This window comes from Pyxicephalus adspersus, chromosome 5, assembly GCF_032062135.1.
Source record: "Pyxicephalus adspersus chromosome 5, UCB_Pads_2.0, whole genome shotgun sequence".
Classification (NCBI taxonomy): Eukaryota; Metazoa; Chordata; class Amphibia; order Anura; family Pyxicephalidae; genus Pyxicephalus; species Pyxicephalus adspersus.
The window spans coordinates 36,572,734-36,593,305 of NC_092862.1; the positions used below are offsets into that span (position 1 = coordinate 36,572,734).

Sequence of the window (20,572 nt, forward strand, 5' to 3'; positions counted from 1 at the left end):
ACCCCCATGGTATAGTGGTAACATAGAAAAGAGAGAAACGAGAAGGAGGAGTCTATATGCTATATAGAACCTGTATTTAAGACTTGCAGTTTTAAGATAGGAACAAAAAATTTTTTTGGAACAACTTTTTAAAAACTTTTTAGGAACAAAAAATACAAGCAGGGAGCTCTTTATTGTAGAATGGACATAGTATGTTCTTTCTGCAAAAAAACAAACCTACCTGCCTGCTTGCAATCTTCTGTTGATCATATGCTGAACCATGCACAATCCCAGCATACTTGGGTGTTGGGAAAGAATGAACTCTTGTGTGTATGTGCAAGAGTTACCGGTATGTCATTCTACCCTGGCCAATCAAAATGGCTGAACACCTGAACCTAGAAAAAGACCAAATAAACATGTCAGCGCTGACGATAGTGCAAGGAGAGGTGTTATCTTCTCTTTAAATTTAAATCAGTGTTGGATTTTTAAAATGATTTTGCTACTCATACTGGTTTTTAGTCAACAGAAGTTTACTTGTGGGTAAAAGAAACATGTACAGTAAACCTCTATATAATTTCTGTGTTCTTTGGATTTTTTACTGATAAAGGATCACAAAGAATTCTATATAGAAAAAAAAATAATAATTACATAAAGTAAATCTTGTTAACGAATGTTGAACCTGTTAGATGTCTTCTACCAATAATAAATGAGGCTTCCCTCCTTCCACCTTCGTGCAGGCTGCCGTTACCTCCTTCTTTGAATCTGTGCCAGTTCCAGGGCAGATCACACCTGTATAGTATCATTCAGAGCTTCATGGGATCCTCAGCTGTGTTTTCCTAGGAAACATCTGGAACAACACTTTTTTAAAATAAAATTTATTACATTTTATTAGTTCAACATATTATTTTTTTACTAACTGCCAGATCACATTTCTCTGCAGTCATGTGTGTCACATTATTCTAGTAATTAATTATTGCCTTTAGTGTATTTAAGCACACTAATTTATAAGGGATCGCTCGTTATTTTAATATTGACCATGGATAAAGACAATCAGAACAAGATTGTGATAATCTGTTAAGTGGAATCGACCTTTACCTGGAAGGTCAATGACTTTTTTTACATGTATTTTTCATTTTTCCTTGTTTTAACTATATTTTTTAATTATTATTTTTTAATATATGTTTTAACTCTTCTGAGGTATTCTGAGATGCACTTCTACACATAACTTTTGCATTATCAACTGTAATGCAACCAATGATACTTATCAGTTAAGTAGTACCTAGACATTATGAATGCCAATAATTGAATTCTTAAAAAAGAACAGGACTCCAGAACCTTTGTCTAAAAATAAAAAAACTAAAAAAAAGTAATCAGAGGGCTAATAACTAGTTACCACTTTTGCCTGTGGGCTTTGTACAGCTGTTTTTTGCCTATGACTGAATGACTGTGCCTGGTTCTGCAACATGTTTCCATGTAAAAATGACCATCATGGTAAAGGCAAACTTTTGCTTCCCTTTGTCAGAGCTTCCAGCAAAGAGAACATATAGCAGAACAATAGGGTCACATGCCTGCAGCAGCTTCCCAAGTGTTAGCTTGCATCCCTTCCTTAGTGGCCTCTTTATTTATATTCTTTCAAGTAGCAATATGGTAAATATACATTATGATAATAATACTTAACGTTTTTCCAACTTAATCATGTGTTTTATGTATGTATGCTGTAGTTTACATCCCTGATTTATTTATCATTTTTTATGTTTTGCTGATAAATCATGAACATTACTTGGAATATTAATTAGTTTTTGTATATAAATCATAACATTCAATCAAGCATGTTATGATCAAAATATCACAGAACGTAAGTCTGAATGAATTATAGGTCATATCAAGGAATATATATATAAAAAAATGATTTCTCCCTTAGATTTCCACACACCATGATTTATGAAGAAAAAGTGCTTTTGGAAAAAATAAAGTTTATTTTATGTAGCAAAGTAAGAAGTATCTTGCTGATTTTTTATGTTTACATGTTAGGCTTTTAATTTTAGTACTATTTACATAAACTCAGAAAATTGTACAATGAGGTAGTAATGTATTTGTCCAGCTTTAGAAATGACCTGATTAGACAATTAAATATCAATTTAGTAGTTCTATATGTTTATTGGTTATGCTAAACTTAGGGTTGTGTAGAGAATATAAATGACTGCACAACAGCTGTCTACCTGATGATGACTTTGGTGGTTATCAGATTTTTCCTATACCATCAATATGGTATCTGAGTCTGTGTATATCCACATGAGCTCATAGTGTTTAGATGTGTGGGGACATTAACGTTCCAAAGCCAGATAATGAGAAAAGAACAAATAAGTACAAGTTGTTCAAACAATGTCTAAACACTTAGAGTTGTCATCAGTTGACTTTTTTCTAGTTGAGTGGAAATTTCCACTATGTCAGAAAGTAGTACTAACCAAAGCTACATATTTATAAGTAAATATTCCTCTATAGTTTTCTAGCTACCTCTACCTTTAAAAGTGCAAACAGGATTCAGATATTCTCTCTTATCTCTCTTATGTTAGAACCCAGAAGTTTAAAATCTACATTAAACATTGATAGATCTCTAACATTCAGTTGTTCTTTAATATCCAAAATAAGACTGATTTATGTTTGGGCAGCTTCAGATGATTAGTAGAGTCTTATGACAAATCACTGATATAATGAGATCCATGTAAATCAATGCACTGATCTCCTCCTGGACAAAGCCACTGTCAAGTCCTGTTGAAATGATGATCTAGTATCTATTGTTATTAATGACCTTGATCTTCTTTAGAAAAATAACAAAAACTGCCCAGTAATTCTGAATGATGAATGACCTTACAAAGAAAATCAGCTCTTATGCAAATAGCTCTAGTCCCAGGAGTTTTACTGTTGTTCCATAATTTATATTTGCAATGATGACTTGCAAATAAAACCATTATTTAACATTTGATGAACATGTATAGTGTTTTTGCAATATTGTAGGAATAAAGAAGCAATTATTAGGATTGAAGCATAATGAAAAAAATTCAGACACTGTGACTGAGAACATACCAAGCACCAATAATCCAAACATTTCATATATTCAACAGTGAACCAACTGTATGTTTCTGCCTATGAATGATGGTGGCATAGCACAGGGAACACAAGAGGGAATTGTCCCTGTAGGGAAGGACTACTGATGTACAACTATTCCTCTCATCAGACTGTAAACAGTCATATCAGAATAACATGAGGTACTTTAGCACAGTGATCACCAACCTTTCAGACCTCACGTACCACTAAATTCACCGAACTTGGACCATCCATGCACGGGTCGCCTTTTGTCACTCTAAGGGGAAGAAACTTCCCCCAGAGTGATGTCATAATACCAGACCCCGCCCATTCTCCCATCACAAGCTCAGACCTGCTTGCTAAATTCCGGGGGAGACAGCCCTGTGCTACTGACCCCCCAGGGTGTTTAGCAAGCGGGTCTAAGCCTGTGATGGGAGAATGGGCAGGTTGTGTCCATATGGGGGACAGACAGAACCTCGTATCACCAAAATTTCCACGGACCACCAGTTGGCGACCGCTGCTTTAGCACACATACAGGACAACCATCCTATGGAATCACTTATTTCAGCATATCTGTAACCTGTATCTCTATTTTGCCTTACACCTTGTCTACTTTGGCACATGTGGTGTTCCTAAGATGAATGTGTGTTATAATATGAGGTTCATGTTAACACGTGAAAGGAAAAATTTTGGCCAACCTAAGAAAGCATTATGCACACTAACTCCTAAAAAGCAATCAAAAATCCTCTTGCATTCAAATTTTTTGTATTTAAACTCTATATTGAACAAAAACATCTACATTTTGAAGGAAAAGTTTGTAGTTGGACCCAGCAAAATTATTCTGCAAACTTAACATATGTTAGAGATTTGTTAAGATGTTACAGGTAAACATTTCAGGTTTTTCATGTACCCTAATCTTATTTTTTGGCCAGACCCAGATAATTTCTTTTTCTTTACTGAAGTCAAAGCAATACTTTATACTCATGGACAGTATGATCGTTAAGGAGCAGCAGCTCACTGATGGGGTCTTCTCTGTGGTTTAATCAGCAGTTTAAATTATTGAAATGGATTGGCATACACTGTTACCCCTTTCCTCCCCTAGTCTCCTTTGTATGTTGAAAGTTGCTAATATATGAAAACACAGCTAGGTGAATCAAAACATTTCAATAAATAAATCACCTAATAAAAGAGGTGATGTATATGTGCCTACACTTCTGTTTTAATATGTCATATACACAGATATATTTTTTCTACAGAGGATCTTCCTAGAAATATTACTTTATTATCAAGTTTGTTTTCCATTTTTTCTATGCAACAATATTTTTAATGAAATCCTATTTTACTTTTTCTTATTCAGGGCAAATTTTAAACTCCCAAAGCCACAGAGTAACTTCCAATGACTGCCAAAACAATAATTACCATGCTAGCTGTTTTAATGTTCTGAGATGTCAAATATTCAGCCTGGGAGGCTTTTAAAAACTGACCTTGCTGCTACTTTCCATTCATTAAAGTCCAACCTCTGCTCACTGGTCACACAGGATAAATGAAGTTTCATACCATCTTTTCTCAGAAGAAGATTCATTGTTTGCCTCAGTTTGAATTATTTGAAGATCCACTATTTGCCATGCCAATCATCATCTCTGAAATCTAATTTACTTGCCTAATTCACATAGCCAATGTTTATAAATGTTTCTGTCAACATAGCAATTTCAGAGATTAAAAGCACATTACAACATTCAGGGTTTTGGAACCTGGTGTAACAACATTAAATTCAGAGAAGTCCAATTCTTAGCAACAATAAAAAGACTGGCATTAGTTTATAGAAATGTACTTTATGTGGAGAACACTTCTGCATACACAAATCTAATTAGTGTTCCAGCTTAAAAGGTTACAAATGCATTTCTCCAAAGAACCATTAAATGAAAGTCTCTAAGCTTCAAACTTATGTTGCTGCTTTATGGTCACTTTTATTACTAGAATTTATTCATAGATGAGAACACAAATATAAATGTATATTTCCATATTGATGAATAAGAGCTGTGTATCTCTCTTGGTAGAATATAACATCAGCTTCCTAAAGCTGCTGATGTTTTTTGTGTGGGCATGGAATTTTCTCTACCTGTGCTGAGGAATAAAGTAGCACCTAAACCTTCAGCCCGTTCCAGGATATTTACAGGATCTCAATCTGTCTGTTCCCGCCAATAGTACATTAGTAAAATCTCCTGCATATTGCATTTTGGGTGCATTGACCTCCAGTTTGTAAATAAAGTCTGGAGACTTCACATACACGTGTGGTAATGGTGATACATGCCTACACAATAGGCCTGATTTATTAAAGTTCTCCAAGATTGGAGAATATAGACTATAATTGGCTAACCTGGGTTATCCAGCAAACCTAGAAAGGATTTTCCAAAAATCAATGTTTTCAAACCTAGACCAGATTCATGACAGGTTTGCTGGATCACCCTTCTTCACCCATCATGGTCTATATTTACCAGTTTTGGGGAGCTTTATTAAGCCAGGTCCAATGTGTATTATTACACGTTTGGTTAAAATAAAGACCCTGATTATGTTCCTTGTCAATATCTAAGGTGATAGCCACATTTAGAATTTATCTCTTTATTTAATATAAACATAGAATAAAGCATAGGCCTATATTAAAGCCCCTTCTCTAAAATTGAATTATATTAGATGTAATGAAAAACGAGTTAAAAAGTGATGTTTCATTTCATATTCATGCAAGTAAATGCCCATTGTTGCTAAGTGATTCATGCTCAGGATGAATTCTAAGAAAATAAATTAGTGTAATGTAGCAACCGTATGAGTATTCCTATTTCTTCATTTATTGATTGCTTGTAAAAAACACCATCAATGCCTTTGTAGCAATCCCTTTTTACAATAAAACCAAGTTTAATCCTGTTGGGTTTTGGGAACCATCTGTATAAGATGAAATAGTTTTCCTAGGTCCAATAGTTCTAACTAATCCTTAAATTGAGAATGTCAATGTAACAATATATTAATTGTTTTAATGCAGTCATTTCTCAATCTCTGCTTATACAGTTTTCTATCGTCTTAGAACTATGAACACTTTCCATCTGTTTGAGCCTTTTCTTTCTATGCCTTCTCGTTCCCTGACCTTTTTTGTTGTGTTTATGAGTGAGCCTGAAGGGGATGGACATTGACTGTTTTGAAACTTAAAAATTGGATCACTGATTGCAGTCTTAAGACTGGAGACAACCTGCCCAGTATTCTCCCCTGATATTTTTTAAAGCAAACTTGAAAAAAGCTGTAGGTGAGGGGCCGCCCCTGTATTCTGATCCAATTTCAGTAACCACCTGAAAACAGCTGGATGGTTACCGAAAAAAGCTGGGTGGTGCGCCCAGCTAAAAGGGGCTGAAGAGAACAATTCTTATACCACAAGTTGACAGCACAAACTCTTTAATAGAGAACAACAACTGAATAACAATAATAGAAGCAGTGATGTCATGCCATTGGTGAACCTGGACTAAATCTGCAAGTAGCCAGTGAGCTAGGCTGCCTTGTGGGTAATCCAGCTCCTAAGCCAAATCCGAGATCTCTGGGGTTGTGATATAAGTGAATCATGCTATTTTTTTTGACAAAACAGCTGCCTATACATTTGTATAGGGGTATATACACTGAGAAATTGTAGAAGTATACAGTAAAGCCAATGCTGTGCACACACTAAAGGTTTTAGTGTGACTTATTTTTCCATCTGGCATCTGGCACAAGATATTTATCTACACAAGCAGCTGATTCCTCATAGCCTTGTTTGTGGAAAATGTGCATAATTATGTGTATTAATATGTAAATTCCTCTTCATCTCACCTGTTCCAGCCTGATAGTAGGCAATTTGTAAGGCCAATGCCAAACTTCATTCCTGAAGGGACAAAATGCATCTTTATAAAAGCAATTAAGGAGGTAAATAGGTCACACGTGCAATACAAAACCTACAGCTGCTTTCTCTGTCCTGTTGGTAAAAGCTTCTGTGAATATGACAATGCTGGCTATAATTTGGCACTGGTAGGCTGGATAACAGTGCTTGTCATAAGGAATATTACAACATGGCCATGATGTTATACATACATCTATTGTAGGTCTGTTTGTGAATATATCATAATGTGCATGTTATAAAAGTCCAACGCAATGGGTCTGATTTATTAAAGCTCTGCAAGGCTGGGGAAGATACACTTTCGTCAGTGAAGCTGGGTGATCCAGCAAACCTGGAATTGATTTCTTAAAAGTAGTTTGCTATTTGTTAGCAAATGTTTTCAATCATGAATCAGATCTATTCCAGGTTTGCTGGATAACCCAGCTTCACAGATGAAAGTGTATCCTCTCCAGCCTTGGAGAGTTTTTATAAATGAGGCACAATATGTACAACAGAACATTCTATTCTTGAGCAGGACACAGTGACATTCTTAAAATAATTCTTGGTTTTCTCAAAAAATATGTATTTTTGGAAAATGTTTTCTGTAGTCAAATATATACCATAATACACAGTTCTCACATTTACATGATCCTTTTTATGTTGCATTCAATGTAATAGTACAACCTTGATATTATTCCTAAAATTTCATGTTTGTAAAATTTGCATAACAAAGCATTTTCTGCATTTAGAATACATTTTTAAATATAGCTATATAAAATGTCCCAGTTTAAAATATGTTATCAAATGTTTTGTGATTTTGAGCCATGGCTTTGTTAAATGTCAAGGACATCCATTTACAAAGTAAAGGTTTTGTATGGCTACTTTTACAAAAATCGGTGGCTTTTCCTAATAATAAAAGGCAATGACAGATGTCGAATAATAGTCTAAAGGTACTAGATAATTGGGCATGCATTCCATAATACATATATATATGGAAATTAATTCAGTTAATAAGTACACTAGGAATCTTTTATATTTTTTTCTTGACTTATTTGTAAATCAATCCCAATGACCCCAAAAATACATATAAAAAACACAATATATATCATTTATATAGTTTCCCAATGATCTCTGTTGCATCTGACCAGATCAACTTAGTATATGCATATTTGCATTTTAGAATAAAAAGTATTTTTAACTATTGGATTGTTTGCTGATAGACAACCATCATCTAGTATCAGATCATAATGGAACATATTTCACTATAAAGACGGAAACACAACCAGTTGTCAAGGGGCAACTTTTAAACATTTCACCACATGTATAATACCTTGAATAATTTTGGTCCTTTTAATCCTAGTAATTAATCACTGTATAAGTGAAGAATGGCATAGGCTACAGTGGAGATCTGTTGTTTTTGTTTTAAATGCCGTTTCCCCACTATTGCTACCAATGGTTACTTTTTGAAAAATGAAAACGAGATTAGAGGTATTGTGGTATTACAGTACCTCTATTCTTCACCTCTTCCCAACTGTGTTAACCTGACATTAATAAACAAGTGGAGAACAAAAAACAACAAAAGTTAAGTAGAGGGAATATGGTAAAATACATAAACCAGTGATTCCCTACCAGATTTCCAGGGAAACTTAGGGTTCCTCCAAAGGTTGCTAGAAGTTCCTTATGCAATGAGCAGTTTGTGACTTTCGGGTCAATTTATTATATATCAATGATCTTTTTGGATATCTGTAAGGGTGACATTCTTCCCATTGCCAGCCACACTGATGTACTGTGAGCTACAGTATATTAATTATAGCAAGAGTTCCCTGAAGACCTGAAAGTTATTTCAAGGGGTTCCTCATAATAAAAAGGCAACACCAGTATAAAACTGTCTTGAGAATCAATAAAATGGGAAAATGAATCGGCTATTACCCAGCATTATATTCCATGAAGGTGTTTACTTCAATTCTGAAGTCTACTACAGTAAGAGTAGGAGCGAATTACCTCATTATTAACCTACTCAGAGTAAAACAATAGTTTTAAATGCTAATTAGTTGATGAGTGTAGCCAAATTAGTGAACTTTGCCACAGTATCAGAGAATTTAAGACTCAGCTACTGTACTAATTTCTTAGCTAAACACACAGATTCCCCATGTAATAATATACTATCTTCTGTTTGCAGAAGAAAGTTTTAATTACAGCAACCTTTAATCTCTAAACAGCATGTATTCTGGATAAAATTCCATTTCTTCAAATGGCCTTAAGTTCATAGTTTTAAGCTAAAGTTTTATAAGAAGCAAAGAGCCCTTTTAACAACGACATTTTTCTAATTTCACGGTTCACCGATCAGTCAGTAAAGATTTAAATAATTCAGAAAGTTAGCCTATTCTGTTTCTTTTTAGAACTTTAAATCAAGGGAAATTGTTTGACGTTTAATATGTTTAACCCTTTTAATAACCGCTCATGATTATGTTGGTTTAAAGAAAATGTTATTATAATGAAGGTGAATAGCAGTCAAGGACTTTTCTGATTAGTTTTCAGACCTTTGGCCTTTCATATAAAACATGAAAGCATAAAAGACACTGTAAGGAAAATGACATTGTATGCTCTTTATTTATATTTAAGTATAAAAATGAGATGTATGCTAACTTCAGAGTTTATAATATAAACCCCTGTAGCAAATACATTTTATGATGAGAGATCAAAGTCCTTTCATATTTTCAAAGAATAGCTCGGTATAATACAAATAATATTTTAGAAATTGTCATTCGTGGAATACATTGTATACTAAATGTTAAGGGTTGTGATTAATTCCAAAATGTGTGTGTATATGTGATAGATTTGTTTGATTAAACAGATATATCAAGTCGTACAGACATTTCAAAGAGTTTTCTCTTCAGTAATATACTTACTTATGGTTACTTTTTATACCTTTACAGGGCATTATTATATTATAATATAACCTACCTATTTCTTTTTTATCAACATATATAATACCTTAAAAAGAACTGTCGAGTGGTCCCTTTTTCATTTTAGTTAGGCTAATAGGAAATTTTGCATATGCCTTTTTTCAAGGGCACCCAACAATTGGATCTCTTGACTTTTTTTCATATGTTCCATCTGCCTCCTTACCACCTGTTGTAAAAAGCTAATTGATTACAGAACTCTGTAGCTGCATGTTAAATTTGGACATATTAGCAAATAAGACTTAGAATTAAAGTAGTGGCTCATCCCAAATATTATATACCTAAAACAGATGTAAAACAACAACAAAAACATTGAACTAAAAAAATTAAAAAAATATAAAACTGGCATTTTGTAACTAATTTACACTTTCCCAATGAAGGATAGCCCTATATCTTAATGGCCAAAATAATTGTTTGCACTAGTCTAACATATTAACATTTTCATGCACATGCACAATAAGAAAAAAACTAGCTTTGCAGTGATACTACCCCACACTGCAAGGGGTACATGCTTAATTTTATCAAGGATGGGGGGGAACTAATCTTTACTTACCTTATCTCCTCCCCTGAAATGGGCATATTCTTCTTTCCTAAATGTTGTTGTGTGTGGGTTATTGCCTTCTTCACCTATTAGTCGAGGATACTGGAATATAGCTGCATATACCTGCAATATAGGCAAAAGTACCAGTACCTGCTGATGCAATATAGAAAAGGGGCTGTGGGGGACCAGTCCTACAGAGAAGCCTAGAATATGGAAAGTAAAATAGTTTTATATTTCCCCCCCATAATAAAATGAGCATTTCACCTTTGCAGTGTGGTGGTAGCCCCACTGCAATGGCAGTTTGTTTTTGTTACATTTACTAGTGTTAGGCTTTACTGTTAAGTTGCATTGGCCTTTTCTATGTTTCTTTTCTAAGTCAAAAGCATATATTCAGGAATACTACATAGCAATAAAGCTATTTTGACTAGGATTGGGTGCCAAACGCAATATAAGCATTGACAGAAGGAAGGTGCAGGTCTTGTTTAGATAAGCAAAGTGTAAGTCATGAATGTTTCGTGTGTTCATGTACCATGTATGCATAAAAAGCTTAGTAATGGGGCCTTCTGTTTTGGAGGTATTGGATTTTTTTCCCTTTAAAGTCTTAGAACAGTGATAGAACATATATTTAAGTATGTCTAGGCTTCAACTTTATATATTTTAACTGACCTAATTTTCTTTTTTAATTACATATATTTGTATGTATTTATTTATGTTTTTAAAGCCTGAAAATAAAACAGTGTAATAAAATCTACCTAACAGAAGCATATATACTGAATGTAATTTGCCCTACATGTAGTGTTGTGTCTCTCAAATGGAAGTCTGCCATGTTGATTGCAAAGGATTTAAAAGAAATGCAACTCTTAAATCTATTAAATGGAAGACAGAAAAATCCTTGTTGATCTATTTATCCACAGTACATAGGATTGAAGTTTAATCCTTGACTTCCAAGGAATATAAAACTGACCTTCAGATGTACATGGCAGTGAATAGCTGTAGTGATTTGGTTCACATGCACATGTTCAGTAAGTGCTCCCTTTAATATAACTGAAGGATAATCAACAAGTAGCAGGATGTGTGAAGGTATTGAAAGACACATTGTAGATCTGCTGATCTACAATTGGATCATGTATTCTTATACTGAATAATAAAACATACCTAATGACATCCTTTGAAAATACTTTATTCTCTGTGTACTTGTTCAAAACGTTTTCCCCAAAGCGTTATTCCTGCAGTAGGGTCCACTCTGATCACAGTTCAGCTCCGGCATGATCTTTTAGTAGCCTTGGGGACAGAACTCAACAATGTTCAGTGTCAAGCGATGACAGACAGGGGTAAATGAAAGGGCTTCAAAGATGCTTCACTGTCTCTTGCTCTTGCTGAAACTGGCATTCATCCAGGTCTTGCCTGCTAACACCACAGAAAGCAGCAGCTGGTGAGTAACATTAGCAAACAGGGCCTGAGGGCTACCCATGTTCTTGCTCTCTGTTCACCAACTGCTATTCAGTAAAACAGCTGGATCAAAAAAGATTCAGTCAAGATGTAGTTAGAGCTTTATGTGTACAACTGTTTTGATATAGATTGTCTGCTAGAGGCAGAGATAATGATAGCTTTGCAAGGAACATATTTGACTGCAAGTGAAACTGGTATATTTATTTTTATACAGTACTTACTTTGGAAGGCTGCAGTGAAAGTACAGGCTGGTAATCCCACATGGTGAATAACAGAGAGAAGAAACTGATTTCATTGACATCATAACAGGGTTTAGTAATCTGCCATAAAGCAGATCCTTTTATATATCGAAACATAGCTGCCATTGCCAGGAGATTTTCCTTTTAGCAATGTGTGTCTGTATATATATATATATATATATATATATATATATATATATATATATAATGTGTGTAAAGTCTAAAGACTGTAACTTCTAAATGTATATTTTTTTCCAGATCAGATAATGTTTTATTTAATACAGAAACCCAAACAAAAAATTGAAAAGTAAAATAGCCAAATAAATGTTTTTTTTTTCTGCTATTTTCAAATTTTCTTCAACAAATGCCAACCATAGATTATTAACGGAGCATTAACACTGAACATTAGCAAATATTGGGAACTTGCATTTATGCTGAACTCCAGCGCTAACTTACCTCTCCCTCAATTTTATAGAGTTCTCTCCTGTGTTTGAATCATCCTTGAAATCCTATTTCCCCATATACTTTCCATAAACAGAACAAGCATTAGCAATTGTCATGACCCCCCAAATACATGGTGCTTGGCCAGTAGTAATGCATGTGGGTGGAAGGGCAAATATATTGTATAACAAAGAGAAACTATGATATTTTGTCTCAAGTATATTATTTTTTTCTTTTAAGCAAGTACCAGCAGACTCTTTAAACCCATTTGCGCCTGTTTACCCCACTACACATTGTGATTCCACCTACCAGCAGTAGTGACATGAAGACCAGCAAGTGAAACCACAGCATGTGTTAGGATACAAAGGCTTCTGAAAATTTATTTTACTGCTTATCTACATAGTATTACTATACTATATTATACTATTAAATAGTATCATATTAAAGTACAAAAAGTATTTTCCAAATGCATAAACATGACATGACCCGATCTTTCAGACTTCTGTGAGTTTTGTGTGCAATGAGTTTTGCAGTAAAGCATTCTGAAATTATTTCAAACAGTCAATTCATCTGGTTTTTGAATCATATACCATTTATAGGTTATAGGTTTTTCTGTGTCTTCCACATTAACAGTGTTGCAGGATGAATTTAACAACTGCATGATTTTTTTCTTTTGCTATTCTTGGTTTTGACTTTTATGATCTAAAACTGCCAACGAGAAAAAGAGTAGAAAACTTCTATAGTAAGACATTCTTGTCTTATACAGTTAATGCAATAACCATTTTGGTTTTAACCAGAGATATATTTTTTAACTATTACAAGAGACTTTGGCAAGAAATTATTCATCCTAAAGGTTGCCAGTGGCCACACATAGAGAAATATTTTGGTATAACATGATCCATTTGGATACTTTTCTGTGACAATTAATGGATGATCTCAGCATATGAACAGTAGAGCAGGAAAAATTGATGTATTAGAAAATGTGGCTTTTGTGTTGCAGCTCTGACTAAACAATCCCCTGGAAGTTTATCCTCCATGTTAAATTAGCCCACTAGATTATGTTTGTTGTTCTCTGTCCCTTAGATTTACCTTCTACATCTTTTTCCACTTATTTCTGTTTGTATGACTTCATGCTTTTTATACTACATATGTGCATGGTGTATAGTACTTTTATTTGTTTTAGTCTCCTATGGTAGCTACTTTAAAAACATTTTATCTGGTAGACTTGTACAATTTACATTGTGAATCTATTTACATTTATTACTCAGCAAGTGCCTCTGCACCTATTGCTGCTACAATGAAAGCATGTGAAACCTTACAATACATAAGTTATGTGTATATTTAGAAGCAATTCCAAGTGATTCTTTTTCATCTTTTGATTCATTTTTGGTAATTGTCTTTTTTTTTTGCACAGATGCAGGATATGCAGAATTCAGACAGAAGTCAGTATTCTCACTCACAGATGGCAGCTATGAGGCCAAGAGTTCAGGCTCAAGATATCCGACAAACAGCTATGATGCCACCTGGGCAGCTGACTACTATAAATCAATCACAACTCAGTGCTCAGCTCGGCCTAAATATTGGAGCAAACACTGTTGCGCACAATTCTCCATCCCCACCAGGGAGTAAATCTGCCACTCCTTCACCATCTAGCTCAGTGCATGAAGATGAAGTGGACGATACAACAAAGGTATGCAGAATTTTGTGTCTGACTGGTACTTTAAAATGTGGCTATCGATTAATTTCTTTTTGTAACTCCATTATTACAGACTTGTGTATATGAAATATTATTGATGTGTTCCTGACTTGATGAAAATCGGTTAATTTTATTGAAGATAAATTTGGTTTTCCAGTAGCATCAAACCCATATATTTCTATCCATTCATTATGGTATACTAGCTGTTCTTGGTCACTGCTAGATTTGATGGTAGACCTGCTCTTCACTAAGCTAAAAGGACAGCTCTTTTTTTACAAACAGTAAGATATATTCGGAGCCACAAGGAGTAGGCATTAATGCTTGCAAAGGGACTTCTTTGAAAGTAACGCATTGACATTTTTTCAAAGGCTGCTAGGAGCAGTTCTACAAAAGAACACATTTAAAAAACATATTACTCAGATTAATTTAATATTATCATTATTGTGTATTTTTTATAGTACGTATTAAACCTATCTTTGTCATATAACTAACTGCCCCTCAGAGGGGCTCACAGTTCTTTGGCCCTACCATAGTTATGAGCCATTAACACAGTCCAAGGCCAACATAATTATTCCATAGTCAAACACTGGCTAAAACAGATAATAAAGGCAGCCTTTTACAACCTTTTTTTATGGAGATACCCTTGAAATAATGTTCAGGTCTTAGGCAACCTTTGCTATAATTACTATATCCACAGCTAACATTACATTGATGCAGGGAACAGTAGGAATATTTTTTCTTACATTTGGGAATGCCACCCTTATAGGCCAAAAAGATTATTGGTATCAGTAAAAGTGACCTGAGAGCCGTAAATTGGTAGTCGTTCAAGGAACCCCTAGCAACCTCTGGAGGATCCCTGGTTCAGAAACATTAATATAGGCTATTCAACCACAATTTTTATTCTAGTCACTCTGCATCTTCAAATGCAAGAAAACTAATGAAAACAAAAAATAAAAACAAGGCTTCTTTTTTATTTTCTTAGCTGTATCAAAAAAAAAGACAACTGGATTAAGGTTACCATTTAGTTGTCTCCTGATCCTGTGCCCAGATTTTGTGTGATCCCACTGTAAATAAGTGCAGTATGGTGCAATATTTATGGGGCGGGCTTTGAAGTTAATACCTAGGTTTTTACCCCTTAAACTGGATATCAAGTTTGATGAGGCTTTTGGTGCCCTAGTTTTAAACAACAGCAGCTTCCTTGGTATATATATATATATACCAAAATAATAATACACCAAGGTCAAATGCAGTAATATTAACAACCTGAGCAGAAGCCGCATTGTTACAAAATTAGTTATAATTTTAGCTTTATTATTAGTAGTTCTGGGAACAAAATGTTAGGTGTTTTTCACAACAGCTAAGCAGCTATCATTTGTTTTTGTTTTTAATTATGCATTAGCACATAACATTTTTCATATCATTGTTGCTTTTCTATAATGATGTGATAAAATATCAGATTTTTAATTAATTCTGTACTATGCAAACAGTGTGACATTTTCCATGAGCTTTCCCTCCCTGCAGTATTTTATGCACAATTGCACTAATTTTCACTGCAATTATAGCATTCTTCCCATGCTACTATGGTAAATAACTTATGTCTCTGCCATATGTCACACAGGAATGCTAACTCAGTAAAGGACAGAAGCGTGTGCTTATGATTAAACATAGGAGAGAAAAAATATGACTGCAGAACCTGAGAAAGTAATTGAAAGACTGCAGGGTACAAAGTAACAAGATTTGAGGGCCTCACAGCAAAAAAAACCTAAAAACTAAATGCATATGCTTGAGCAAACATATGTCTCCCACAACAATGCAATGTTAGGCGTGTATTTACCAAGATTTTTGTGCCAAAGAAAATTCAGAGCTATGTAAATGCAAAACTAAGTTGAAGCTTGCACACATCCTGAGGCAATGCTGTGTCCTCAGATAAAACACTCTGAATTTCAATTGGAAGAAATGTTCCTTTTTTATGCTGTTTACGCTCGTCTTTGAGGTCGGAGGTTTAAAGTAAAGAGATTCTTTTCTACGTAAATCTTATTTGGCAATTAATTATACTTATACTAATGACTATCTCTAATATGTTTGTGCACTGGGGAAATGTAAGTCTTGCAAAACATATAACATTCTATATATAAAAGAGGGAATGTGATTTCTACCAAACGTTCTCTAGTGGTGAACCAATTAATGCCATTTAAAACAAAAGCACTTTGGAGATTCACCTGTAGTGATAGTTTAAATATCAGGTATCATTTTTTGTACTATTTGTACTATGATGATGAAACAGCCAAGCTAAAAATTGAAATGCGTAGGTGTATTTCTTCATAAACTCCATTGTCTGAATACTCTATATTCATGAAAATCTAGTGCTGTGGCTTCTGCTATCAAAACATAGTCACAATGGACCTAACATACTGGGGGAAAAAGGTATATGCTGTTACTGTCACCGTAGCTGCAAGGCAGGATAGTGGACCGGCACAGGGCGCAGAGTCTAAGCAGCTGCCCGGTCTTCACCAGAGCCTTTAGAGGTGAGGGTGTTGCGCTGCGGGCAACTGCCAGGTTGTGGCCCCCGTGCACGCAGAGGCAGGTGACTGCTAACAAGCTGGAACCAAAACGTAGTGTCAGAGGGAAATCCAAAGGAGTAGTGAAACAAGCCAGGTCAGGGCGGGCAGCAAACATGGGTTGTCAGGAAACAGGCAAAATGTTGGTACACAAGGAATCTGGAACAGGACAAACAAACAACAGGAACCTGGAAGCAGAGCCAAAGGAACTCCTTGTTCAAGCAACTTCCTTTTAAGGGCAGGGCCTGTGATGAATGCAGCCATGTGACCTGCTGCATCCTATCCTACCACCAGAGGTGGTCCAGGAGTCTAGAGTTTGGTGGTGTTCACATCTCCACTAGCAGGGGGAGCACACCTGCGAAACACTCTTGTCCTCTGTGGTAGGGGAGCAGCTGACTGGGAGTCACATGACTTGGACCAGGATGTGTGCTGAGGATATGATGCCTTAGCAGAGCTTGTGCTGGCAGCAGGGGAGTAAAAGGTGGGTGGCATTGAAGGAGGCACAGATCCCCTGGACCTACAGGGATCCGTAACAGTTACATTGATGAGCAGACCTATCGGAACAATTAAATCATACTCTTGCAGTATTTACTGTATGTAAAATGCATACAATGGTCTTGTTTTCTATCCAGCTAGGAGTGTTGTGTCCAGTTTGTGTGTTATAGCTCTTCCTTTACATTTGCACTATTACATAACAAAACAACAATTACGCAGAAAGAGTAGAAACAGGAACTCAAAAGCAGAAATCTCACCAATGCATTCTCTAACAGATTTTTGGAACTGTCGGGTGGTCTTACTCTCCAACATCTACCTAAAGCTGAAATGCCCCCTTCATAAAGTGCTGCAATTCACTGTATGCAATAATTCCAGAAAATGTTAGATGCTGTCTGAGGGTGGGAATACTTTTCTTTTAAATGATTAAGATTATGATCAAGAAAACAGAACCTATGTAGACAAGTGTTGTGGTCAAACATTGCCTTATTACCCAGTGCTCAAGTACAAACACAAAAAACAAGCAAAAAGGCAACATTTGACCTACTTTGCCTAAATGTAAGCAGATCTCAATATGGCCTCCTCATCCAAAGAAACAAAATGCAAAGCAACCTCAGAAATCATCCATGCAGCACCACTGTGCATTCACTGTGAGTGAATCACCTATCTACACAGGCATTTAGCATGATCTGGTACTGGGGTAAACATTATTAGTTTAAGATTGCATAATAAAATAAAATAATCCGCTCTTCTCTGTGTGATGGAAATGTACGTCTACATAGCTTGCTTTAATGCAGTGGGTTAGGACCTAATGCTAGAGTAAAACTTAGAGAATTATAAACTATAAAGCAAAATAGCTGTAATAAAACCATTAGATAGAAATTGACATTCTCTGACTTTGATTTCATAGTAGTTCTAGGGCAGAAAAGCTGAATATATTCAGTTGTCACTGCCTTAAAATTAGGAAGGTGTTAGAAAATGTAAGCTTCCATCTGTAGGGGTTTTTCACAAGTATTTTGCTTTGATTGGTGAATATTACATTGTTTGAGTGAAGTGTACCCTTTAGTATTTTTTAAAAAAATAAGATCTATTTGATCTATTGTATTGTGCTTGTCGGTTCTTAAAAAATGGGTTTACTAATATATTTATACTTATCATATATATATATATATATATATATATATATTATTCTATGTGTCTTCATATTATTAATATTATTATATTTACTCTATGCCAGTTACTGCTGATGCAGTAAAAATATTATTACATGATGTTACATGGTACTGTTAAGAAATGCCATTTTGGTTGACATCTGTAAACTATTAGAAATATCTGATATTTTCACCTTTGTGCGTACATAATAGGCTTTCCAGATTAGCGTACACGTTTTTATAGTTTGCCACAACTAAAAAAAACAGTGTTACATGACCACAGACAAAAAGCAAACAGAAAGTTGTAATTTTTCCTATGAATGCTAGCCTGTAATTACATTGTACATTTTTCCCCAGGCAGAATGTGCATACTAAAGGTACCATTTTGTGTTTCCCAATAGAATCAAAATTTCCATGTAAATAAGGTCTTTTCTTATAATTGTTATCATGTGTAGAAATATATCTCTGCAAAAGCTATTCATTCCATTATTGTCAGAGCTGTCACTAAATATTTCTGCATTTTGGAAACCAAATAGTGCTTTACGGTTTACATGAGTAATAGTTTTATTGTTGGAAGAACCATTTACATACTTTAGCAATGGCTTTGCTAAACTTAGTTTTTCCAACTTATGTTTTATCATTTTTGACTGCTTTTCTCATATCATATATTTTCTTGCTCCTTTATTATCTTTGTTTTCCTATCTCTAATAATGTGATGGTTTTGAATAAAAGACACAAAAAACAGCATTTTAAATATATTTTCAAACCCTTTGTAAGAGAAAAAAAAAATAAGTGTTTGAGTTTGAACTTTCCTTCCATCTAAATTGTAAACCTAAGGGATAACTGAATTTGTAAAGTGCAGAAATCAAAAATTTTCCCTACCTATAGTCTAAAAATGTAACTGGAACTCCCTATATGGCCTGCTCCACTATAATGATATGTTTACTGTGGTCCATTGCATCCCAATTAAGAACAACATTAGCTGGACCTACTTTCAGGAACCTACATAGGAGAACCTAAACTGTGGATGCTGTTGGCCTCCGTAAGTATTAATACATATTGGCACATTCAGCAAGCAACATTTACATTTCTTAAGTAGAGTTAGGATCAATTGATATCTGTACTTGATGTTAAGTGCATTTAACCTTCAAAGTGATATTTTTCAAATTTAGAAAAATTTAGTTGAATAGGGTAAAGAGTTTTGGAGTAGGTATTGGTTCGGTTTTTTTTTTTGTTTTTTTTTTTTTGCTATTGTCATTTGTGTCCCGTTTGTATCTGTGTCCCACTGATCTGTAGACAGATCTGTGATCCTGTAGTAGGAAGTAAGAAGAAATCACTCCAACATGAGGAAATTCTCTTTTAGACAACTGTCATGTCAACAAATGATCCCATTGAAGAATTTCCCCTTTATTCTTGTTTAAAAATGTTTGACTTTCCTTTACTTACAATTCTGGTGACCACCAGAACAAATAGTACAAAAAAGGTAAACCTGTCCAGTGGGTGTACAAACAACAATAAAATTAGTTTTAACACTTTTTTTTTATAAAACTGGTAATCTGACATTCCCTCAAACATTCCCTGGTGGCAATCTTGCAGATTCATGTGTTTCAATGGCAGTAAAGGATTCTCTACCAGGGAATGTTTGAGGGAATGCCAGATTCCTTGTTTGAGTCCCATCTAAAACAAAACAAAAAATAGCTTCAGGTATAATTTAATTGTATGATTTGGAGGAACTTGCAGTGAGGTCTATTTAGAGCAACATGCAAATTCCAGGATAGCAAAAATGAATGCAAACATCTCATTGGTTTGTATTGCCAACAGGACTAGTTTTCTTCTGCTTAACACTGTATGTATTTGCTGCATATATTATTTCACATTTATTTTAATATATGAATATTATTTTATATGGTAAATATTATATGATTACAAATAAAATAATATTATGGAATTGTCTGCCTTTTTAAAAAAGGATTGGCATAATATTTCACTTTTAATTTCAAATAAAAACTATAGGATATGCTGTAGCTCCTGAGGACATATCATCAATAACACAAACAAAACAAACACAAGCTGTGTTGCACTACAATTTA

General features: G+C 34.7%; 1 protein-coding gene across 2 annotated transcripts in view; it reads left to right on the plus strand.

The window, feature by feature from the left end:
• Positions 1 to 20,572, plus strand: part of TOX (thymocyte selection associated high mobility group box) — a 164,773-nt gene that overhangs the window by 112,437 nt on the left and 31,764 nt on the right. For both annotated transcript variants that reach the window (XM_072411152.1, XM_072411151.1), the window contains exon 4: positions 14,000 to 14,275. In XM_072411152.1, the coding sequence (XP_072267253.1) occupies positions 14,000 to 14,275 (276 nt within the window). The remainder of the gene's footprint in view (positions 1 to 13,999; positions 14,276 to 20,572) is intronic.